Source organism: Macaca mulatta, chromosome 14 (assembly GCF_049350105.2).
Source record: "Macaca mulatta isolate MMU2019108-1 chromosome 14, T2T-MMU8v2.0, whole genome shotgun sequence".
Taxonomy (NCBI): Eukaryota; Metazoa; Chordata; class Mammalia; order Primates; family Cercopithecidae; genus Macaca; species Macaca mulatta.
In genome coordinates this window covers 84,830,582-84,855,655 of record NC_133419.1, presented here as the reverse complement: position 1 = coordinate 84,855,655, position 25,074 = coordinate 84,830,582, and the positions used below count along the sequence as shown (strand labels likewise).

General features: G+C 35.8%; 1 protein-coding gene across 10 annotated transcripts in view; it reads left to right on the top strand.

Annotated features, from left to right (window-relative positions):
- The window catches only part of DLG2 (discs large MAGUK scaffold protein 2), a 2,228,225-nt gene that overhangs the window by 1,365,154 nt on the left and 837,997 nt on the right, over nt 1-25,074 (top strand). For 4 of the 10 annotated variants that reach the window (XM_077964112.1, XM_077964111.1, XM_077964110.1 and 1 more), the window contains exon 1: nt 10,787-11,251. The exons of 5 other annotated variants lie outside the window; for them this stretch is intronic. In XM_077964112.1, coding sequence (XP_077820238.1) covers nt 10,931-11,251 — 321 coding nt within the window. In that variant the 5' untranslated portion in view covers nt 10,787-10,930. Of the gene's footprint in view, nt 1-10,713; nt 11,252-25,074 lie in introns of those variants that run through there. One more of the 10 variants, XM_077964109.1, reaches the window with a different exon arrangement.

The following is a 25,074-nucleotide window of genomic DNA, read 5'->3' as shown; positions in this document are numbered from 1 at the left end:
TTGTAGGGACATGGATGCAGCTGGAAACTATCATTCTTAGCAAACTATCACAAGAACAGAAAACCAAACACTGCATGTTCTCACTCATAGGTGGGAACTGAACAATGAGATCACTTGGACTCAGGAAGGGGAACATCACACACTGGGGCCTATCATGGGGAGGGGGGAGGGGGGAAGGATTGCATTGGGAGTTACACCTGATGTAAATGACGAGTTGATGGGTGCTGACGAGTTGATGGGTGTAGCACAGCAACATGGCACAAGTATACATATGTAACAAACCTGCACGTTATGCACATGTACCCTAGAACTTAAAGTATAATAATAATAAAAAATTAAAAAAAAAAGAAAATGAGAAAGAAATCAAAAGCAACAAGAGAGAAAAAGAGGGACAAAAAAGATGCAAAACAGAAAACTATTAACAAAATGACAATAATAAGTCCTTCCTTATCAATACATATAATTACTTTAAATGTAAATAGATTAAACTTTCCAATCAAAAGATAGAATAACTAAGTGATTTTAAAAATAGGATTCTCGGCTGGGCACAGTGTCTCACAACTGTAATCCCAGCACTTTGGGAGGCTCAGGCGGGTGGATCACATGAAGTCAGGAGTTCGAGACCAGCCTCGCCAACATGGTGAAACCTGCCTCTACTTAAAGTACAAAAATTAGCTGAGCATGGTGGTATGTGCCTGTAATCCCTGCTACCCGGGAGACAGAGGTTGAAGTGAGCCAAGATTGCACCACTGCACTCTAACCTGGGTGACAGAGCGAGACTCCATCTCAAAAACAAACAAACAAACAAACAAAAAACAATGAAAAGAAAAAGATTCTCATTATATTTTGTCTATAAGACTTATGTTAACTTAATGACATACATTGGCTGGAAGTCTGAAAGTGAAAGGATAGAAAAATATCCAAGAAAATGGTAATAAACTGTAGGTAAAAAATGTCAAAAAAAATGCAAAGAAGGACATTATATAATGCTCGAAGACTTAATTCAAGAAAATATAACAGTGTTAAATATATATTCACCTAACATCAGAGCACCCAAATATATAAAACAGGCATTGACAGAATTAAAGAAAAATAAAGAACAAGTCAATATTATTAGGGGATTGTAATACTCTTCTTTCAATAATGGACAGAGTATCCAGACAGAAGATTGATAAGGAAACAGAAGACTTGAATGGCATTATAGATGAAATGGACCTAACATATACAGAACATGCCAGCTAACAGCAGGAGAATAAACATTATTCTGAAGCACACATGGAACATTTTCCAGGATAGATGACATATTAGGTCTCAAAACTAGTCTTAACAAATTTAAGAAGATGGAAATCATGCCAAATATATTTTCCAACTACAATGAAATAAAACTAGAAATTAATGGCTAAAGAGAAACTGGAAAATTTACACATGAGGAAATTAAACAACTCACTCTTAACTAATAGGTCAAAGAAGAAATCAAAAGGGAAATTAGAAAATGTCTTCAGACAAATGCAAATAAAAGCACGGCATACCAAAACTTACGGGATACCATAAAAATAGTACTAAAAGGAAAGTTTGTATGAATATACAGTTACATTTAAAAGGAAGAAAGATCTCAAATAAACAACCTAATTCTACATTTCAAGCAACTGGAAAAAGGAAGACAAACTAAGCACAAAGTTAGCAGAAGGAAGAAAATAATTAGAGAAAAAAATAAAGAATAAAATTAAAAGAAAAAATCAATGAAACTAAGAGTTACATATTTTAAAACATCAACAAAATTGGTAAAGCTTTAGCTAGATTAACCAATAAAAAAATAGAAGACTCAAATAGTTAAAATTTGTTAAAATGAAAGAAGTTATGTTACTACTGGTTATATGGAAATAAAAAATACTATAAGAGTACTGGGAACACTTGTATGAAAAGTTAGATAACCTAGATGAAATGAACAAATTCCTAGAAATATATAACCTTCCAAAACCGAATCATAAGTTAAAAATTTATATAGATCTCTAAACAATAAGCACATTAAATTAGTAATCAAAAGCTTCCCCTCAAAGGAAAGCCCAGGACCAGATTGCTTCACTGGTAAATTCTATCAAACACTTAAAAAGGAATTAATGGCAGTCTTTCTCAAACTCTTCCAAAATATTGAAGGGGAAGGAACAATTTAAAACTCATTTTATGAGGCCGGGATTACCCTGATGCTAAAACTAGGAAAAAAGAATCACAGAAATACTACTACACACCAATATTGTCAATGAATATAGATGCAAAAATTCTCAACAAAATAATAGCAGATGAAATTTAACGGCACATTGAAAAGATCATATACCATGGCCAAGTGGAATTTATTTCTGAAATGCAAGAATGGTTCAACATATGACATTTAATGAATTGGATAATTCACATTAAAAGAATGAAGGATACAAATAATGAAATTATATCAATAGATGCAGAAAAATAAAGGTGAAAAAACACCTTTATTTCATTTAGAAAAACGTAAGTGGAAGTTGAACAATGGGAACACACGGACACAGAAAGGGGAACATCATATGCTGGAGCCTGCTGGGGGGTGGAGGGGTGGGGAAGGGATAGCGTTAGGAGAAATACCTAATGTGAATGACAAGTTGATGGGTGCAGCAAACCAACATGGCACATATATACCTATGTAACAAACCTTCATGCTGTGTACATGTACCCTAGAACTTAAAGTATAATAATTAAATTAAATTTTTAAAAAACCTCAACAAATTAGGAATATAAGAAAATTACCTTACAATATAAAAATCATATATGAAAAGTCCTAATCTAAACACCATACTCAATGGTGAAAAACTGAAAGCTTTTCCTCTAAAATTAGGAACAAGGATGTTCACTCTCACCATTCTATTCAACATAGTACTGGAAGTAATAGCCAGAGTAAGTAGGCAAGAAAAAAAAAAAAAAAAAAAGAAACCTAAACTGGAAAGGAAGAAGTAAAATTATATTTGTTCACAGATACTATGATCTTATATGTAGAAAATTCTGAAGATTGTACATACAAAAAATCTGGAGCTTAATTTAAAAATTCAACAAAGTTATAGGATACAAAATCAATATACAAAAATTAGTTGTGTTTCTATACGCTAATAGTAAAATATCTGAAAATAAATTAAGAGAGCAATCCCATTTACAATGCTATCAAGTTGAATAAAATATTGAGGAACAAACTTAACAGATGAAAGATTTGTTCACTAAAAACTACCAAATATTGTTGAAAGGAATGAAAGACACAAATAAATGTAAAGATATCCTATGTTCATGGATTGAAAGATAATATTGTTAAAATGTCCATATTACTCAAAGTAAGTTACACATTCATTGTAACCACTATCAAAATCTCAATGGTATTTGTTATAGGAAAATTAAAAAAAATAAAAATCATATGGAACCACAAAGGACCCCAAATAGCCAAAACAATCTTGAGAAGGAAGAATAAATATGAAAACTTTTTACCTCCTGATTTTAAAATATATTACAAAACTACGGTAATCAAGTCAGTATGGCACTAAACTGGACATACAAATTAATGAAATAGAATAGAGAGCCCAGAAATAAACCCACACAGATAAAAATCAAATGATCTTTTACAGAGATGCCAAGCCTATACATGGGGAAAGAAGAGTCTCTTTTAACAAATAATGTTGGGAAACAGAATACTCATATGCAAAATAATTAAATTATCTTATACCACCCACAAAAATCAACTCAAAATAAAGACCTGAAGGTAAGACCTAAACCTATAAAACTCCTGGATAAAAATATAAAGAAAAGGCTATACAACACTGGTCTTTACTGTGATTTCTTGGATATGACAACAAAACCACAGGAAACCAATACAAAAATAGACAAGTGGTACTACCTCAGACTAAAACACTTCTACAGAGCAAAAGAAACAATAAAGAGAGTGAAAAGGTAACCTACACAATGGGATAAAATAGTTGTACAGTATATACTTGATGAGGGTTTAATATCTAAAATAGATAAGATACTCCTACAACTCCGTAGCCAAAAAACAAACAACCTGATTAAAAATGGGAAAGGACCTGAATAGATATTTTTCCAAAGAAGTTAAACAAATAGCCATTTGGTATATGAAAAGATGCTCAACCTCACTAATCATGAGTTTGACTAGTTCAGATATTTCTTATAAGCAGAGTAATACCATATTTGTCCTTCTATAGCCTATTCCACTTAGTATATTGTCTTTAGGATTTACCCTTGGAAATGTGAATTTCAATCACAATGAGGTATCACCTCACACCTGTCAGAATTGCCATTACCAAAAAAAAAAAAAAGAAAGAAAAGAAAACAACAACAAAAAAATGTTGTTGAGGATGTGGGGAAATTGGAAATCCTGTGCACTGTTTTGGGAGATGTAAAATGTGCAGTTGCTATGGGAAACAGTATGCAGGTTCCTCAAAGAGTGAAAAATAGACCTTCCATATAATTCAACAATCCCACTTTTGAGTGTTTATTCAAAAGAATTGAAATCAAGATCTGGAAAATAGATTTGTACTCTCATGTTCATTGAGTATTATTCACAATAGCCAAGAGGTAGAAACAACCTAAATGTCCATTGATGAATGAAGGGGTAAACAAAATATAGTATATGCATACAACAGAATGTTATTCAACCATAAAAAAAGAAGGAAATCCTATCATATGCTACAACAAGGGTAAATCCTAAAGACAATATACTAAGTGGAATAGGCTATAGAAGGACAAATATGGTATTACTCTGCTTATAAGAAATATCTGAACTAGTCAAACTCAAAGAAGTAGAAAGTGGAATGGTGGCTGTTAGGGGCTGGGGGAGGAGGAAATGGGATTTTGTTGTTCAATGGGTATAGACTTTTAATCATGCATGGTGAAAAAGTGGTAGAGATCTGTTTTACAACCTTGTGCTTATAGTTAAAAGCACTATATTGTACACTTAAAATTTAAGAGGGTAGATCTTATGTTTTGTGTTTTTTACCACAACTTAAAAAAAAAACTGAAGAAAATACTTGCTATGGATAATAATGCTGTTTAATATTTTTTAAATTTGTGACTTGATTGGGAGGGAAGTAGAGGAGATATTTCCATGCCTTTATATTCTTCGATGCACACTTTTATTATCTTCTGAAATTATCAGCTGGGTGTGGTGGCTCACGCCTGGAATCTCAGCACTTTGGGAGGCCATGGCGAGTAGATCACTTGAGATCAGGAGTTTGAGACCAGCCTGACTAACATGGTGAAACCCCGTCTCTGCTACAAATACACAGACTAGCTGGGTGTGGTGGTGCATGCCTGTAATCCCAGCTACTCAGGATGCTGAGGTAAGAGACTTGCCAGAGCCTGGGGCGTGGAGGTTGCAGTGAGCTGAAATTGTGACACTGCATTCCAGCCTGGCCAACAGAGTAAGATTGTCAAAAAAAAAAAAAAAAAAAGTCTTCTGAAATTATTATGACTTTTGGCTTGGCTTATATTATTTTAAGATTAAAATGACTTTGGAGTTTAGGATTCTCTTCATGTTTTACCACTAACTGGCTTTTGACTTAGGAAACTGCTCCCTCTTTTGTACTATCTAGCTATAAAGGGAGAACTCTTGAAAAAGCTTGAGAGAAATGCACAGCTGTCAGGAAGTGCAGCTTTTACAAATTAATATCTTGCTAAAATAAACAGAAGCTGCTTCAGCTTCAGTGCTAAGACCACTAGCAAATTTCTTTGAAAAAATGAGTTCATACACTTACGCCACTCAACCACACTAAATGTTCCACTAAAGTGCTGACTATAGGAACACATTGCCATTTTGTTTTCAAAATCAAAATGCTTATTTATTGATTTTACACTGAGAAGTAGAACACAGGCCAGAATACCTATATTGATGTGATCATTGAAAGATACTTTTGTCTTCTTCCACGTTTGACTTATTTCAATTAGTGTTAAACGCTTGGTGCTGAATTCAGAGGATGCAGTTGCAAATAAGAGAGCTCTCTCATTGCCCTACTAGGAACTACTTATATTCTGTTTGGGGAAAAGGGTACAAACTAAGTTATAGTGTAATTCTTGTTTTTAATACAATTTTGTTAAGTGTTGTAATAGAGAAGCACAGGTGCTAAATCAATGTTTAATGGAAAGATGACATGAGCTATCCTGGAAGGTGACCCAGTGTTCAGGGAATGCTTTCTTGAGGAGGTGATGATATGCAAGTTGAACTCCAGAGGACAGGGAAGACACCAGAATTTATGAATAAAAGAGATCTGGATGGCAATCTGGTTGGAAGTAAAGACTAGAAGCTTTATTTTGGAGCTGTGTTGCATAGTAAGCCCACTTCTTTTTAGATTATACTGTATGTTTATTTAGGGTGGTTTTGGGGGAGTTGCCTCTTGATGCAGCCTACAGAAGGGTGAGTAGGAATTAATTATATGAAAGTATGAAGTGGGAAAAAGAGCATCCTCCATGGCCACAAGGTAGGACTGAGTGCAAGTATTTAAGGTCTGTGTGGTTGGAGGACAGAGCAAGAGTGCGAGGTACAGACAAGACTGGTAAAAAGCCACATAGGCCAGATCACACGGGCATGATTAAAGACCATCTGAACTACTTTAAACATTATACTATCTATGAGGATAAAGAGTTACAGAAAATGACATTTAATTGACAGGTATCAAGCATAAAGGACCTGATCATAATTGCATTTTAGGAATTACTCTGGGTGCTGTGTGAGAATGAATTAGAGTAAGGGTGTATGCCAGAGACCAGTTAGAAATCTGTTTCACCGGTTCTACACAGAAATGATGCTAGGTTAGATGTTAAAGTGGTCATCATGGTGATTGAAAGAAATAGATAAATGTTAAATAAATTTACACAGACAAGTATACAGATACTGTAGAGCATGACTTAATATGCCAAGGGGATCTGAAAAGCTTACAGAAGTGACATTACTTTAATCTTGAAGGATGAGAATAAATTTCTGGTAGAAGTATAGTTTAGCACTTAGATTCAATTGCAAAGATATGCAAATTTTAAATGATTACCTTTTTACTAGTGTTTCTTTCATAATCTTTAAGAAATGTTACATAATTAGTGTTCTGATTTCTGTAATTGTGTTACTAAGTACATTAGAATATAATAAATTTACATTTCCTGAAGACCATTTTATAATTTAGACATAATTAATTCAGATTAACCCCTTCCTCATCAACACTCACCCAAATCCAACTATGCTAGTTACAATTTGGGATATTTTACAAATTTTTTCTACTTTCCATTAAATCATCTGGTTTGTTTAAATCTTTGCATCAATTAAGCATGTTTTCTTCCACACTAAATTCCTGCTTGTTTTTGTCTCACAAAAGTTACGACTAAATTAGTTTAATTATTTTGGAAATAATTTTAGAGTCTAAAATACTTTACATATTCCTGGCTTTCTTATTTTGAAGGAAACGTGCTTGGATCTGGAGATTGTCTAGGCCAAAGGTTATTAGATGTAGAAGAATGCTGATTTCTTAGCATTTATAAATCTCTAGTTTTTGCAATCATAGGAATAGACTGCACACACTTTTCGAAGCATTTTATGATTATTTGGAATATTACTTGTGGCTGATAAGGATGTCTGTTACCAGCCAATCTTTAGCAAGCACTTAACTCTCCTTTTATAATTAATATTTTCACTTCCTATATGGATGGAATGCCTGATGGAAATTTTATCTGGAAAAAGATTCTGTCTCATATTTTAGTGCAGTACAATTTATTTATCCATTTTTGCTATTTTTATTAAACAAATCAAGCTAGGATATTAGTCTTAAACCCTTGCTTTGAAACTAGTGATTGTTCTATGTAGTCAGTGCCAGGTCAAAGAGAGTTCAATAAGTTATATCTCATCTAGGCATTGCCCTGTGCACCATCTGCCCATGTTAAATCACAGTGATAAGTAGGATGTGTACTTATGCATCGCTAATTCTTGTTTGGCCAGAAATTCATGTCATCTCATGGTCATTACAATTGTCCAATTATAGTTGATCAAATTGGATTACCATTAATTAGTGAGTCTGTCTTATAGTACAGAGGGCTAGTTGAACATATTTATCTGTTTAAGTGGGCTGTCCTCAGAAAGCCAAATGTCATGTTTGAAAAGAGAAGTCTTGTTTGTGGGGAGGGAAAGATAGGAGTATGGAATTACTTTACACGTACTAAACCGAAGGAGTGATTTCAATGTAGTCTTTTAGTAAGCTTAATAAAAGTTTGCTTTATTCTTAAAGATCTTTTAAGCAAAATAACATTAGTTATGCAATGGATGATGGATGCTATTTATCTACAAAGAAATGACATGCTGAGGTTACTAAAACAGAAATTCTATGGCCCTTGTGATGGGAAGACATTGCTCATTCTGAACAACCCATTCATAACTGATTTAAGTCCCTGTGAAGATTTGTAATATCTTGAGTAGTGTCAAGCCAGAAAATTGTTTCTGCCTTCCTGCTAGCTGCACACAGCATTACAAAATTGTGATGGATGCACACTGACTTATGTCTATGTAGACTGATTCTTATATTTGAGAGGCAAATGGGTGAGAACAGGACATGTGTTCCCTGAAGATGCTAGTGGGCCTTTGTGCAATGATATCTGCCTAAAAAACTAGAGAAACATCTGTGGTTAGATAAGATTGGAGAGAGCCAAACTTATCACTTTCTGATATTCTCATTTGAGAGTGATGGCATTGGTATATCACATCAAATCCTACTGTATAGTAATGCATCATGGTGACACCAGAAAAGCCTGAAGTTCTCTAGGGTTTTATTTGACCCAACAGTTCTTTCAGGCATAATCTATTCATCTAGAATAAAAAGGGGGGAGGGAGAAAGAGAGAGAGAGAGAATTTCTCCCTTTTCCTCACTGTCTTCAGGTATTGATTTTGACTTCTTGATCTTCTTTAAGAAGGAAAAAACTATTAATGCCTTTGCTATTTCTGCCCAACAGTTCAATTTTCATATATTTTTGACAAATTTCCTTAACAAGAATACCTCAACATCAGAACTAAAGTTAACTTTAAAGGAATAGTTTATGTTTCTGGAACATTGCTGAATTAAATATTATTATTTTTTTAAAAGTGTATCAACTCCTTCATTTTTCTACTTTTTCTTTCCATTTATACTTCCACCCAACCATCCATTCATCCATCAAACATATATATGTATTTATTGCCTGTTATGTGGTGGGCAGTATGAAGGGTGCTTAGAGAAAAATGGCCAATAACATGAACCAGAACCTGCCCTCTAAACTTACATATCTGGCCATTATTATTGAACAAAGGTGTTTTGAATGCCTTCTGTGATGAGCACAGTGCCCCTTGTGCAGAATTTGGAAAGGTACGCTTATATGGAGATACATGGAAAAAGAAGATCCTACTCCTTACTTGGAAGATTTTTAAGTCTAACAGTGATTTATCCAGGGAGTCTCAGGTTCATATGTAGAACTTGCTATGATCTCAGCCCTTGCAATAAGCACCTTGTCAGCTCAGGCAAGAATCAGGCCTATACTGACCCAGCACCTGGTCAATCCACTGAGAAGGTCGATTTGATGGCATCTGATGGTCTACAGATAAAGTAATTATTTCATAGGATCATACAATCTTTGTTAGGTCCTGCATGGATGGTAACTGGCTGCACAATCAAACCAAAATTATTTCCTCAGGAATGTGTGATAAGGATAGACATTTTGGAAATGGATATGGAAAGTTTCAAACAGAATAAAAATTATTAATGTTGTGGCAATTAGCCTTTCACTTCACTGAAAATACTATGTATGGATTCAGCAAGCATGCTAACATTTAAAACAAAAATCCTCTTGGGAAGGCAATTGCTTTAAGGTCGAAAAAATAGCTCATTTTTCAGTGAAAGAATTTGAAAATTCTGTCTTTGGAAACCAAAATACTGTATGGCAGAGTTGGATGTATCTTTCACTTTAAAACGCAGACTCTCTCTGTGGTGAATGTACTTGTTGTGGTAAAGTATTTGAAAGGAAACCCTCAGAATAATTTGGGGTAAGGAAAAATACTGTTTTAAAATAAGCCCAACCCATCGGTTTTAAACCTTGAAAACTGCCTTACTTTGAATAAGAAAGAATTAATAATTGTGTATAGCATAAATTATATATGATTGGATTATAATGCATAATCGTGATTTAAAACAAACTTCCAATTTTAAGGGACTCTAGTATAATGCTGTGACCTCGACGATTTTTCCAAATGAATTTATGTTCTTTAGAGTTAATATTGATGATCTGATATAGTTACTTCGTGATTGGGTCTGTGTCTTGGCAAATCTCTCTCTAGATAAGTGATTCCTGTAAATGTTGAAAATTCCTTTACAGGTTAACTTTCCCATCATTTTTCATTGCTTATGCTATAAAGTTTAAGCCTAGATGCATCCTTTCCGGAAAGAAGGGTCCTGCTAATCTCATAAGAATCTCATAATAAGTTCTCTTTCCTAAGGTTTGTATTTTGTGTGAGGATCAGCAAGGAAAGGGAAAAGCCAGAATGCCAAACTGCAAAGAGTTACTCTTTACTGTAGGGCTCCATCCAAAAAGGGTTTGTAACACAGTGTACAGTCTTGTAGCCCAGCTGTGTGGAGCATTGATTGCTTCTGCCTAGAGCAGGGATACTGTCAAGTTGCTCTGTGAGTTGAGTCATCTATTGACAAAGAGCTACCAGCCCGCAGATAATGCTGTGCGGAGCTGCTCTGGCTGCTCCCACTGCTCCCACGATGCACTGCTTATAGCAGCTGTCAAAGATACTGAGGGATCTACGGGGGAAAAAAAGACTTTTACAACTGCCTGGAAGAAAGGGGTGTGAGGGAGGAGACATTTCTGTGCAGAGCTGACCAAAGGAAAGAGTAGGCATCAGTGCAGTATGAATGCATACCTCACCAAGCAACACAGCTGCAGCCGGGGGTCCGATGGGATGGATGCCGGCAGGAGTGCGCCCACCCTGATCAGGGATGCCCACTGCGCTTGTGGCTGGCAGAGGAACTCTCAGGGACTCGGGTACAGTTCTCAGACCATGCCTTCCTCAGGACCAGGGGGCCCAGCTTCAAACAGGACCGGGGGGTCCAGCTTCAACAGGACCTTGTGGGACAGTGTGCGGAAAAGCCCCCACAAGACGAGCACCAAGGGCAAAGGGACTTGTGGGGAGCATTGTACCTGCCCACATGGTTGGTTCAGCCCAGCGCAGGTGAGCCTTTTCCTTATGACTTTCCCTTGAGTATCTGAAGAAAGTGAGAGCAAGTTGTTTAAGGTTAGAACGGCTTGGAAACTTAGCAGAATACCATGGGTATGCCTGTATGTAAAATATTAGGCCAAGAAAAACCTGTCATTTTCACACATGTTTGTGGGCTCATACCTCTGGGTGGCCTGTGCAAGTCTAGGGATGCTGTGTTCAGTTTATTTCACTGACTTTTCACCAAGTTCAATTTCTCTAGTCCTCAGGTTATATTATTTTGCATCATAGTCTTTTAGTAGCCCTTTTACTTCTTATCATTTTTAACTTTTGTTCAGTCCTGCCTATTTATTATTTTAAAGAATAGAGAGAAAACAAATTTTAACCAAACTTTCCATCTCTTTAAAGGCAAAAGAACATTTGTTTCTTTAGCTATAGAAAATAGTGATTTGAAGTATGCTATTCTAATTTTACTCTTATAATACTGTATGCCTTTTCAGTTATGGAGAAGAAACACTATTTACACTAAATAATTAATTTTACAAAGAAAAGGAATAATTAAGAGCAAAATAGAGGATGATTAAAATTAGAATAAAGAATGAAGCACTTCATTTATTCATAGAGAAGCAATAAGTTTATTTATATTAACATCTATAGCTCTCTTTCTTCTGTAATGCATTTCTAAAGCAGATGTGTAGATACCTTTCATTTGATTCCTAGGTTATTCTAGCCCCCAGACTACTATCATTTTATCAGAAATAAAATTGGCTCATTTTTTTCTCTCTTCATTCAAAGGAGAGAAGATAACTTCCTGCAAATGCTGTAAAATATAAATAAAATGTACCTGTAGTCACTGTCATAAATACAGAACAATGACTGTTCTTAAATATGTATTGAAAAGAAAAAAGCTATATTTGCAGAAAAAAATTCAATCTCAATTTCAATATGATTTTAACATAGTGGAGAAGTAGATATTGATCATGAATAAAATGTTTTGGTGGGAGGTGTAGAGAATTTTTTAATTTTAATAATAGTTTTTAGAAAGCACTTCCAAGAATGTCATTTATCACTGGTCTTACATAGCCATATATATGGCTTTTGATTGACTTACATGGAATTATAAGCTTTGCTTAGAGAGATAGCGCATCTCAGCCTCTTGATTTAAATCAAAAATATATTATCATTTTATTATTAAACTGGTTTGGCTTAAAATGGAGCTTGACATTTAGAAATGCAGTTATTATTTAAAGTTAACATGAATTCCAAACTGAATAAAGAGTCTTAACAATTGTGAACACTCTATATACTCTTTAACAAATACATTCATTTAAATGTCTTTAGCTTATATCTCTGTATTGGTTACATTAAATTCTCAAGGCTCACATAGGCTAGGAAGACAAGCCTATTTATTAGATGCTAATCTAGCATGTGGTTGTTGCACAGAGTAGAGAAAGCAAACTTGCTTTATTGTTGCAATTATTTTAATCCAAGCTGTAATATACTTTTTATTTCATAAATGGTAATTTCCCGAACCCAAATCTCTAATACTAGGTTATAATAACCAAACTCTAAAAATGTTCATACATTTTTCATCAACTGAGGGAAACTTTTTATTTCCTCAGTTTTTAACAATGCCTCCTACTTGCCTGAAACTTACGACCATTTAATGCTTTCAAGGATTGAAATAGACCGCATACTGATAATTAGAGATCCAGTGACATATAAGAAGGCAACAAATTGAGGAGCCACCATCTCTCCTTATTCGTTTGCATAAGCATTTCTATACATTTTCCCTCCCATTCGCAAGTACTGTGTTATTGACTGGGACTAATAGTGATCCACAAATACTAGAGCTATGAAATCATTTCTTTTAGGACTTTCAATGTTTTAACACTCTTCACTTACCAGACCTTTCCGCCCTTTACCATTTCAGTCCTATAAAAGTGCTATGCTAAATTGATTAATCTGGCTTCACCCCATGCTTGAAAACTTTCAAATACATTATGTTAAATAATGTCAATTGTCTCTACACATACATATATACAGACTTTAATATATGTATTCAAATGTCTCACTATAACTACTTGTTTATATTAACATATTTTAAGTATATATAAGTATATATATGCATATATATGTACACATATAAAAATTAGAGTTCTATATTATTCCAATTTTTCTGTCCTGGAGTATATCAGCTTGTTCTTCCAAAGAATTCTGCATTCTATCCATATAAAGTATTTTTTCATGTAAATTTTATTTCCTTCTAGTAGGTACTCAAAACAACTGATATATGCATATTTATAGATCTGTTTCCATTGATATATGCATCCATAGCATACACCTAATATCTAAATTATATAGAGATGTGTAAGTACTATACACTTAGGTATATTATAACCAAAATAAGAACCTGTGTGTACCTATATATATATTCATGTGTCCACTAAAACTAAGGCCGTTTTTCAAATTTCATGATACTAATTTTTACCCCTTAAATTAACTGGGAATGTCCTGTGAAATATTGTAAAACCTAAAACTGGAGGCTAATGATATTAAACATTAGAATCCTTGATAAAGCATAAAGAATAGTGCATGTTTTAAAATAGTCCAGGGACTCACATGTGGTACAGAACGTGCCTGAGGGTTGTTAAGCATCTGGGAGCTTGGATCTTGCCCTCGGAGATATTTGCAGTATTACGTGGAAATCAGCAGTGTGATTTCCAGCTGCTATAATAGAGGGCCATGGTAATGACTTGAGTTCCTCCCAAGGCTCTTTTCCAAACTTCTGTTATTTGGGGTACTGTGTACTAACAGGACTCTGTCATTATGTTGTTCCTCAGCAGGTCTAAAAATCAGCTTCTGTCCCGTCTCAAATAAGTTTTCGTTCCATTTGGATCTGTAGAATTAATATAACCATAATCATAGGTAAGGAAATGGAAAATTATAGTGCCCAGAAGTGAGTTCCAAAATGTACATCTAGGATGTTAGTGACAGTCTTAGGAAGAAATATGTCCATCTTTGTTTATGTGACATTTCTTCCCAATTCAGACTAATCTAGGGAGGCAGCACAGAACAGTGGAGACTTAGACCAGAGTTTTGTGCATTTATCTGTCTCCCTCCTCTCCTCTCCTCTCCTCACCTCTCCTCTCCTCTCCTCTCCTCTCCTCTCCTCTCCTCTCCTCTCGTCTCTCCTCTTCTCTCCTTCCTCTCTCTCTCTCTCTCTCTCTCTCTCTCTCTCTCTCTCTCTCTCTCTCTTTGACTATCATGTACTGAGTGTCTACTGTGTACTATTCTGTCAGCCCTTGTGGGTATAATATTATAGTACACAAACTGGGTGCGGTGACTCACGTCTATAATCCCAGCACTTGAGAGGCAGAGGCAGGTGAATCGCTAGAGGCCAGGAGTTCAAGACCAGCCTGGCCAACATAGTGAAACGCTGTCCCTACTAAAAATGCAAAAATTAGCCAGGCGTGGTGGTGCACACCGTAGTTCCAGCTACTCAGGAGGCTGAGGCACGAGAATTGCTTGAACTCAGGAGGTGGAGGTTGCAGTGAGCCAAGATGGCGCCACTGCACTCCAGTCTGAGCTACAGAGTGAGACTTGGTCTCAAAAAAAAAAAAAGAAAAAGAAAAGGTCAGGTCCAGTGGCTCACACCTGTAATCTCAGCACTTTGGGAGACCAAGGCGGGAGGATCAAGAGGTCGAGAGATCTAGACCATCCTGGCCAACATGGTGAATCCCCGTCTCTACTAAAAATACAAAAAAAAAGTTAGCTGTGAGTGGTGGCGGGTGCCTGTAGTCCCAGCTACTTGGAAGGCTCAGGCAAGAGAATCACTTGAACCCAGGAAGTGGAGGTTGCAGTGAGCTGAGATTGCACCATTGCACTTCAGCCTGGTGACAGAGCGAGACTCCATCTCAAAAATAATAACACTAATAATAATAATAAATAATAAATAAAATTGTAAAGAAAGTAGGTATCTCTCCTACTACTGTGGAGCTTAGAGTCTATAATGGCCTATAAAATTTAGCAAATGATATACCATGTATACCGTGATATACAAATATTTATATCATCATAAGTCATAACTTAGAAGTTAAGCAAAATCTCAGAGAGTACTGCAGATACCACAATGAATGCATATTCAGGATACAGAGGAGTAAAAAAAAATCGAGATACTTGGAAAATGCTGCATTTCTTTAAGCTTTTAAGATTTTCTGGGGTTTTTTTGTTTGTTTTGTTTGTTTTATTTTGTTTTTTGAGATGCAGTCTCGCACTGGTCCTGGAGTGCAGTGGTGCCACCTCGTTTCGCTTCAACCTCTGCCTTCCACATTCAAGTGATTCTCCTGCCTCAGTCTCCTCAGTAGCTGGGACTACAGGCACACACCACCACGTCTGGCTACTTTTTTTTTTTCTTTTCATGTTTTTTTTAGAGATGGGGTTTCACCATATTGGCCAGTCTGGTCTCAAACTTCTGACCCGTGATCTGCCCGCCTCAGCCTCCCAAAGTGTTGGGACTACAGGTGTGAGCCACTGCGCGCGGCCAAGATATTCCATTTTATAAAATGAGGATATAAATAACACTTACCTCAGAGGGTTGTGGTGATGGATGATTAACAAAATGTTAGCATAGTGCTTTCATATGGCAGAGGCTCAATTAATATTTAAGGAATAAATGAATGAATAATAAGTCTATAGTAAACGTTGGCTATTACTAACCTGTTTCTTAATATATTTTTTTGATTGGCTGGGAACAGAAGAGAAATGAATCAGTGAGGGCTTCATAGAGGTAGTGATACGTTGACGGAATTGAATTAAAAATGTTATATTTATTTATTAAGCAGATAAAAAGAGATAAATTTTTGAGCAGAAATGAAAAATACAGAAAAGCATATAACACCTTGGTGCCTGTGCACTCAGTTCTATTTGCCCAGAACATTGAGCCCTGGAGAGCAGGTTTGTTAAAAGAGATGCCTGGGCCGGGCGCGGTGGCTCAAGCCTGTAATCCCAGCACTTTGGGAGGCCGAGACGGGCGGATCACGAGGTCAGGAGATCGAGACCATCCTGGCTAACACAGTGAAACCCCGTCTCTACTTAAAAAAAAATACAAAAAAAAAAAAAAAACCCAAAAAACAAAAAACAAAAAAATCTAGCTAGGCGAGGTGGCGGGCGCCTGCAGTCCCAGCTACTCGGGAGGCTGAGGCAGGAGAATGGCATAAACCCGGGAGGTGGAGCTTGCAGTGAGCTGAGATCCGGCCACTGCACTCCAGCCTGGGCGACAGAGCGAGACTCCATCTCAAAAAAAAAAAAAAAAAGAGAGAGATGCCTGGAGAGGAGGGTGGGGCCTGGTCAGAGAGAGCTGGGTCCGCCTTGATGAGGACTTCATAAAGTTTGAGTGCCTGCTCTGCCACTCTCTATTTGTTATGCTTCATCATCAGTGAACTCTTTGAGCCTCCGTTTCTCTGTTTGTAAGACAACTGGTTTTCTAGATGAATACCCAGATCTTATCCAGTACTAATAGTATGTGACTGTGTCAACTGATACTTACTAATTACTGGGAGGAACTTTGGAAATGATTTATACTTAAAAGCCAGACAATCTCAAATTTGAATTTACTAGCTCTGTGTGACCTTATTTGCTTAACCTCTCTAAGCCTCATTTTTCTCCTCCGTAAAACTTGGGATGATAAATTCGTGTTGCAGGGAAATGTTATAAGAATTGAAAATACTGTATATAAAAACCCCAGTATGGCACTTATAGCACAATTACTCAGGAAATGGTATTTATTATTATTAATGATATCTAAAGTATGTTTTTTAACCTGAAGAACTTACTGTCCACCAAATTCGTCATTCGTATTGTGCTCTTTCATTCGAATTTATGGTTTTTTCACTGAATTTTTTGGTGTCTTCCTTATAATGATGAAGGCTAGGCTAGGCAACTGTCCAGAAACTTTTAGCATAGTACCACATGATACTGATACTGAGGTGACATTATGTCCTTCAAGGTTCTCAGCAATTTATAACTGTGCACACTAGAAAAAAAAATCATGTAAAATAGAATTGTGTTGATGAAGTAGCATTCCCATAAGCTTGTATTTAGAGGTAAGGAAATGCTGAAAGATTTCCTCAGCAAAACTCTGCAAGAACAACTGTTTGAAGCCAAGCTCTGTAAATCTCCCCTTACAGTTCCTTTGCAGCAACTCCAGAACCAGCAGTTTGCAGCAACTTGAGTGCAGAGGACTTTTTAGTCCAAGAAGTAGGGTTGCCCTAGGATAAAATCTTAGGCTCAGTTTATGCTCAACCAGAAAGATCTGACAGCTTGTTTTAACTCAGTGCCTGCTTCGACTTATTCCTTTTAGAAAGACAGCCCCTTACCGAGGAAGAATAAGACTTTCTTGTCTCTGGGAAATACCAGCTGACCCCCAGGTAAGGGAAACAGAAGAGAGCAAGTGATAACACAGAAGGAATTAAAACTGTAGGCATTTCTGTGGTGGATGTGAAGCCATTTGGTCAACACTCCTGGCACCCATATTGCTGGATGCTGACATAAGCAGAGCATTCTCTCTAGGGCAGGGCAAGGAGAGGCCAAGCACACAGAATGGGAAAGAAAAGAACAAAAATGACAATATTTATTGCATACTCACCATGCTCACAATGTGTGAGACACTGTGCTAGGGGCTGTACGTTAGTCATTTCCTTCAATTTTCCCAATAACACTAACAGAGTGATGTTGTTATCTCCATTTTGAAGATGTGGAAATGGAACCTAAGAGTAATGCTTATCATCACACAACTGATAAAGGCAGAATGCATTTCAAATGCAGGTGTGTATGTGTTCCTTATTCTCTCCACCACATCTTGCAAACATAAGACCTTTTGAAGTACCCTGGGAGGTAAAATACCCTATAGAGACCTCTGTAAATCTCTAATTTAACAGAAATTTCCTTAAGGCATTCGGATGTTTTACATGGTTGGGAGTACGGGAATTCCCCTGCAGAATCTTGTATTCCCCTAGTCTACTTTATTTTCTGGTCTCAGGAACCCTGAGTTGGGTCCCTGAAGATCCCTTCCCTCCTTTATTATGGTCGAGAACTAAGTAGATCTGAAGCAGCTGGAGTTGATTCCCACAGCACTTAACATCAGAATAAGACACTTGCTGTGTAACTTGTAAATTGGATTCAAGTTTGCAACATTTGTGGTATTTCGGAACCACTTATTGTAAATTTAATATAAATACAAAATAAAAGTGCAGAGAGACACTGTCTTTAGTACAAGAGCATCATCTCACATTGCTGAGTGTGAATCTCATACAAACGTTCTATCTCCCTATATATCCATCATGCCAAGGATCGAATCTCTGTTTGATACCACCTTCTTCATTGTCCATCCTCTTTTTCTGATATTATTTGATCTGTTACAAGTGTAGCCTCACCTGGTTTTATTCTCCTTCATTCTCTACTTTGTTCCATTCTTTTAGTTTCCTAAAGGCATCTAGATGTTTTATAATTATATCAGAACTGTATGGAAACTTAGTAGTCACCTAGTACGTTTTCCAAAGGAGAAACTGTACCCTAGAACAGTTAAGAGAATTGCTCAAGGTCATTTCAGTTTGTGGTAGAATTGGTCCATGTCCTTAAACTCGGAATTGAGTTTTCCTTTTACTGTTACAAGTTGCCCTCCCTCTCCCAGTCATTCTGTGCTTATATGAAGAGTCATTATTGTCAGATAATTATGAGGCATGCAATTTATTGATAATTAAGTGTTGGGCATTATACAAAAAGTTACATAAACCTATTGTTTTTACTCAGAATTTAGACCAGTGATCCCCAAGGACAGATGGAGAGAGGACAGCCCCTAGAAATTATTTTTTAATTTTTTTTCCAACTTTGATTTTAGGCTCAGGGGGGTGTATGTGCAGGTTTGTTACATGAGTAAATTGTGTGTTCCTGGGGTTTGGTGTACAAATTACTTAATTACCCTGGTGGTAATATAATATTCAATAGGTAGCTTTTCAGTCCTCACCTTCTTCCCACCACCCACCCTCAAGTAAGCCTGGTGCCTATTTTTCCCCTTTGTGTTCATGTGTACTCAATGTTTAGCTCCCACTTATAAGTAACAACATGCGATATTTGATTTTCTGTTCCTGCATTAGTTTGCTTAGGATAATGACCTCCAGCTGCATCTATGTTGCTGCAAAGGACATAATTTCATTCTGTTTTATGGCTGCATAGTATTCTATGTTATCAATGTACACAATTTCTTTATCTCTTCTACTTTTGGTGGACACCTAGGTTGATTCCATGTCTTTGCTATTGTGAAAGTGCTGCAAAGAACATACATGTGCATGTGTCTTTATAGTAGAATAATTTATATTCCTTCGGGTATCTACTCAGTAATGGGTTTGTTGGGTTGAATAGTAGTTCTTTTTTTAAGTTCTTTGAGAAATTTCCAATCTGTTTCCCAAAGTGGCTGAACTAATATACAGTCCCACTGAAGTGGATAAGCATTCCCTTTTCTCAACAAGCTCGCCAACATCTCTTATTTTTTGACTTTTTAATAGCCATTCTGACTGGTGAGAAAGCACTTTAGAAGAGCAGAGAAGTACTTAAGTGTTGTTAAAGATCAGAAGTGATACTGGGATTTAGGGGAAGAGGGCCAGGGATGCTAGACACCGTAATGTGCGGAGTGGTCCTGCCCCACAAATAATTGCCCCAGGTACTGCACAATTTTTAACATTCCACTAGATGTTCATGAAGATTAACGGAAAAAGTTTATTATTATCTAAGCCTAAAATCAAACTCAGTTTTACAAACGAGTATTTTTGCAAGGATTTAATAATTATTACATTTTCTGGGACTATAACTGCGCAAAAATCAAGGGACAATTGTACTTTGTTCTGTTAGCAATTTTGTCAGTTGTTCCCCATTTCGGAAGATCACATCCTTACAATATAATGCTGATTTTAGTATTGACACACCTCTCCTGCGTCAATCTGCGTGTATAGATTTCATCCTCAAATATGCAAGTAAAGAGATTTGAGACTCCTGTTAATAGATCTGGAACCAAATATTTTAATTTTTTGGTTCAAGTTTTATTTTGTTTTTAATTGACAAACAGTAATTATATATATTTAAGGGGCCCCATGTGATGTTTCAGTACATGTATACATTGTGAAATAATTAAATCAGAGTAATTAACATGTCAATCATCTCCAATGCTTATTATTTCTTTGTGGTCATGTGAAAAAAACATGTGAAATCTGTTATTGTAACCATTTTAAAATATACAAAACACTATCATTAACCTTAGTCCCCAGTGGACAGAAAAGGGGTGATGTTGGTCAAAAGATCTCGAATCAAATATTTTAACTTGATAGAAACATAAAATACAGAGATCTCACCAAATTTCATTAATAAAGTTGTTTTTTAAATATTTTATTTGATTGCCATACTATACACTAATCTTTAAAGCAATTTAAAGCATAATGAGAAATCTATTTGTGCAAATTACCTGACATCATATGTCAAGTAATAAAATTGTATTTTAGAGTTTTCTGTTTTTTTAAATATTGCTCTGATATTATATCAAATCTCAAAGTCAACTTGTATGAAAACTCAACTTCCCTATAAGCCCTTAGGTTTCAGAGTCTGTATCTATCATTCCTCATTATCTATCAAAGGATAGAATTGTGGACTGCTAGAAATCAAACATATGCCTTCACATGAGAAGGAATTCCAAACAAGAATAGGTAGGTGGGTAGGTAGGTAGGTAGGTAGATAGATAGATAGATAGATAGATAACTAGATAGATGACTCTCTTACTGGCATGTCCTATTTTGACATTAAACATATCAGTAAGACCCAGTTTATCTGCAAGAATATGATACACTTTTAACTTACTCCTACCATCTGCAATTTTCCTTGTTAAATTGTCTGTATTTCAACTATTAAAGTTATTTCCTCTGACATTTTATCAAATACAAATGATCTGCTATTACTTTTTCTAACACTAATTTTTAACCTAGAATTCATTCTATATCTACTGTTTTATTTGCCTGTACCTTTTGTAAAATATGGAATCTGGTCTCTTTATTCCATTTAAATCTAAATTTATTCTTTATAAATATATGCAAGCATTTCAATACATCATTACATTGTCTGGCAAAGCAGGACTCACAGATTGCCATATTTTCATTCTTGTAGCATCATTATTAAATTATGTTTTGGGGCTAAGACTTATCTGCATTTATGGCTGTGGAGAAGAGGAACTACGTGTTCAATGCCTGTATGTCTTTCAGGATAACCTGCAATATGTTTCCAACACATTAGTTTAACATAAAGTATTTTCTTTTTATTTCTTCTTTTACTTTGGTGAAGGCACTACATTTTAAAAAACATGTGTAGGCAGTTGTATCATCTATGTATTTTATTTCAGATGAAAAAGGAAGATATTACAAAACATTTATTATAAAATGGAAAGGCTGAATCTGATAGAATTGAACTATTAGTTGAGATATTCAGTATTATTTTGTGTACCATTATATCTGTGTGTTTAACTGGCCTTCCAACTAGTCCAGGGGTCACCAAACTACAGCTACAGGCGAAATCCAGTCTGATACTTAATTCTGTATAGCTCTTGACCTAAGAATTATTTTTAATATTGAAGAAAATCAAAATAATATTTCAGACATGAAAATCATGAGTAATTCCAATTATACTATCTATAAATAAATTTTATTAGAACACAGCCATGCTTATTTGTTTACATATTGTCTGTAGCTGTTTTTGTGCTGCAATGGCAGAGTTGAGTAGTTGTGATAGAAACTATAAGGCCAGAAAGTCAGAAAAAATATTTATTATGCAACCTCTTAAAGAAGCAAGTTTGCTAACCTCCACGCTAGGCTGTTGGCTTTCCATTTCCCACTTGATGGAACGTCCCTTTCCGCCTAACAAAGCCTATCCATTTTTCAAAATCTGGATTAAGCACATATTCTTCTTTAATCTTTTTATTTGAGCTCTCAAAATGGCTATTTAACATGGGATCCTGCAAAATTAGAGTATTGCCTTACATTGTGGTTAGTTTCCTTCTCAGTCTCCCAGATTAGAGAGTGTGAGATTCCTCATATCCCCAGCATGCAGCCTAACTCACAGTAGCCTAGCTGTTCAATCTTATGGCCTCTTTTTGACAATTCATGTAGCATCATTATTAAATTATGATTTGGGGCCAAGACTTTTCTGCATTTATGGCTGTGGAGAAGAAGAACCTATGTGTTCAATGCCTGTATGTCTTGCAGGATAACCTGCACAACTTATCACTTTTTACCATAGTTGTGGATAAGTATTGATACTTTTCAGTATGTTTCTGCTCCATTAACCTGGATTTCCTTAGAGCAAGACCTGTCTTATTTACCTCTGTTTCCCCAGTGTTTAGCGCATAACAGTAAGTGAATAAAGTGTTCTTGGTTTCTGAATGAATATTAATACAGGGCCTCGTATATAAAGGCACTCAATCGTTTTGAATTTATTATTATTACTAATTATGCAGGTGTCTTAAGATCAAGAATGACACCTTCTATTCCCACAGTAGCTCAACTTAATAACAAGCATATTATTTTAAGTTTACACAGATTTACTGTTTTGTTTCCTTTGTTTATTTGTTTTGTTTTTAGTTTAACTCAGATTCTTATTCAATTCTGTGGTGCTATTAAAATATTGGAATCATTGTTTAGAAATTAGGTTCCATATTCAAGTGGGTCATACTATTTCAGTAATGGCAGGTAGAGTACTATAGTTAGAGAGGAAATTGGACAAAAATTTTTATCTTACACGGTTTCATAGTTTAACTTAGAAAGTCACTTGTTCTCTGTAAGGTTGAAATAATGTCACGAAATACATTTTATAATTAGTTTCTGTATTGTAGAGTATTATTTCTGTATTGTAGACTACATGACCTTTTTCTTCATCATTTTCATCATTAAATGTAAGTGCTTGGAGTACAGTAGTTAGCACCATTGCATAAAAAAATCTATGATTGAACACATTTGCACTTTATTCTGACAGGCTGCACTATTTAGTTAGCAGTCAATATTGATTGTTACAATTGTGGTTATTATAGTTAGTTATCCATGATATTCATTGTTCAAAGCTCAGTTTATATACTGGTTCTAAAGTTGATTATGTTTGCACACTGATTTTTCATTTCTCTAATCTATTTTATTCAATCTCTATAATACATGTTATCATACTTAATTACAATTTTTAAAATTATGTTTCCAACTTCAAGTTTTGTTTTGTTTTATTTTATTTTATTTTTTCAGACAGAGTCTCACTCTGTCACCCAGGCTGGAGTGCAGTGGTGCAATCTCAGTTCTGCCCTCCCAGGTTCAAGCATTCCTCCTGCCTCAGCCTTGTGAGTACCTCGAACTACAGGCGCACACCACCATGGCAGGCTAGTGTGTGTGATATATATATATTTTAGAAGAGGCAGATTTTGACCATGCCAAACCAGTCTAGAACTCCTGACCTCAAGTGATCCACCTGCCTTGATCTCCCAAAGTGCCAGGATTTCAGGCATGAGCCACCATGCCCGGCCCAAGTTTTATTTTTTAATAAAATAAAAACTAGTAGTTAATCGTAAATCCTTTTAGTTTAAAACTGAGTATTTTAGCTACTTAAAAAAACAATTTGTATTCTTCAGTTTTGGATTAAATAATAATACAAGCTTATGGTAAAAAATAGTATAAATTAAATATTTTTTAAAAATTAAAACTCACCTGTAATTCTACCTAGAGTTAACTACAGTTAATGTAGTAACAACTTTTTGGTCCTTTAGCTGTCTCTGTATATGTATCTTCAGTGAAAGATACATACTTTTATTGACACATGCTCACAGATCTAGCTAAACTTGAGTCTCCTTTATATATGTCTATTAAGTGAGAAGTTAAGAATATAAAACCATACTGCTTTTTAAAAATTAACATCATATTGTGAACATTTTTCTAAGTTGGCAAAATATTTTTCTTGTTGACATCATTTTTTTAAATTATACTTTTGGGATACATGTGCAGAACGTGCAGGTTTGTTACATAGGTATACACGTGCCATAGTGGTTTGCTGCACCCATCAATCCATCATCTACATTAGGTATTTCTCTTAATGCTATCCCTCCCCTAGCCCCTCAACTCCAGCAGGCCTCAGTGTATGATGCTCCCCTCCCTGTGTCCACATGTTCTCATTGTTCAACTCTCACTTATGAGTGAGAACATGTAGTGTTTGGTTTTCTGTTCCTATGTTAGTTTGCTGAGGATGATGGTTTCCAGCTTCATCCATGTCCCTGCAAAGGACGTGAACTCATCCTTTTTTATGGCTGCATAGTATTCCCTGGTGTATGTGTGCCACATTTTCTTTATCCAGTCTATCATTGATGGGCATTTGGGATGGTTCCAAGTCTTTGCTATTGTGAATAGTGTTGCAATAAACATATGTGTGCATGTATCTTTATAGTAGAATGATCTATAATCCTTTGAGTATATACCCAGTAATGCAATTGCTGGTATTTCTGGTTCTAGATCTTTGAGGAATCGCCATACTGTCTCCCAAAATGGTTGTACTAATTTACACTCCCACCAAGAGTGTAAAAATATTCCTGTTTCTCCACATCCTCTCCAGCATGTTATTTCCTGACTTTTTTTTTTTTTTTTTGAAACAGAGTCTCACTCTGTCGCCCAGGCTGGAGTGCAGTGGCATGATCTCGGCTCACTGCAAGCTCCGCCTCCTGGGTTCACACCCTTCTCTTGCCTCAGCCTCCCGAGTAGCTGGGACTACAGGCGCCTGCCACC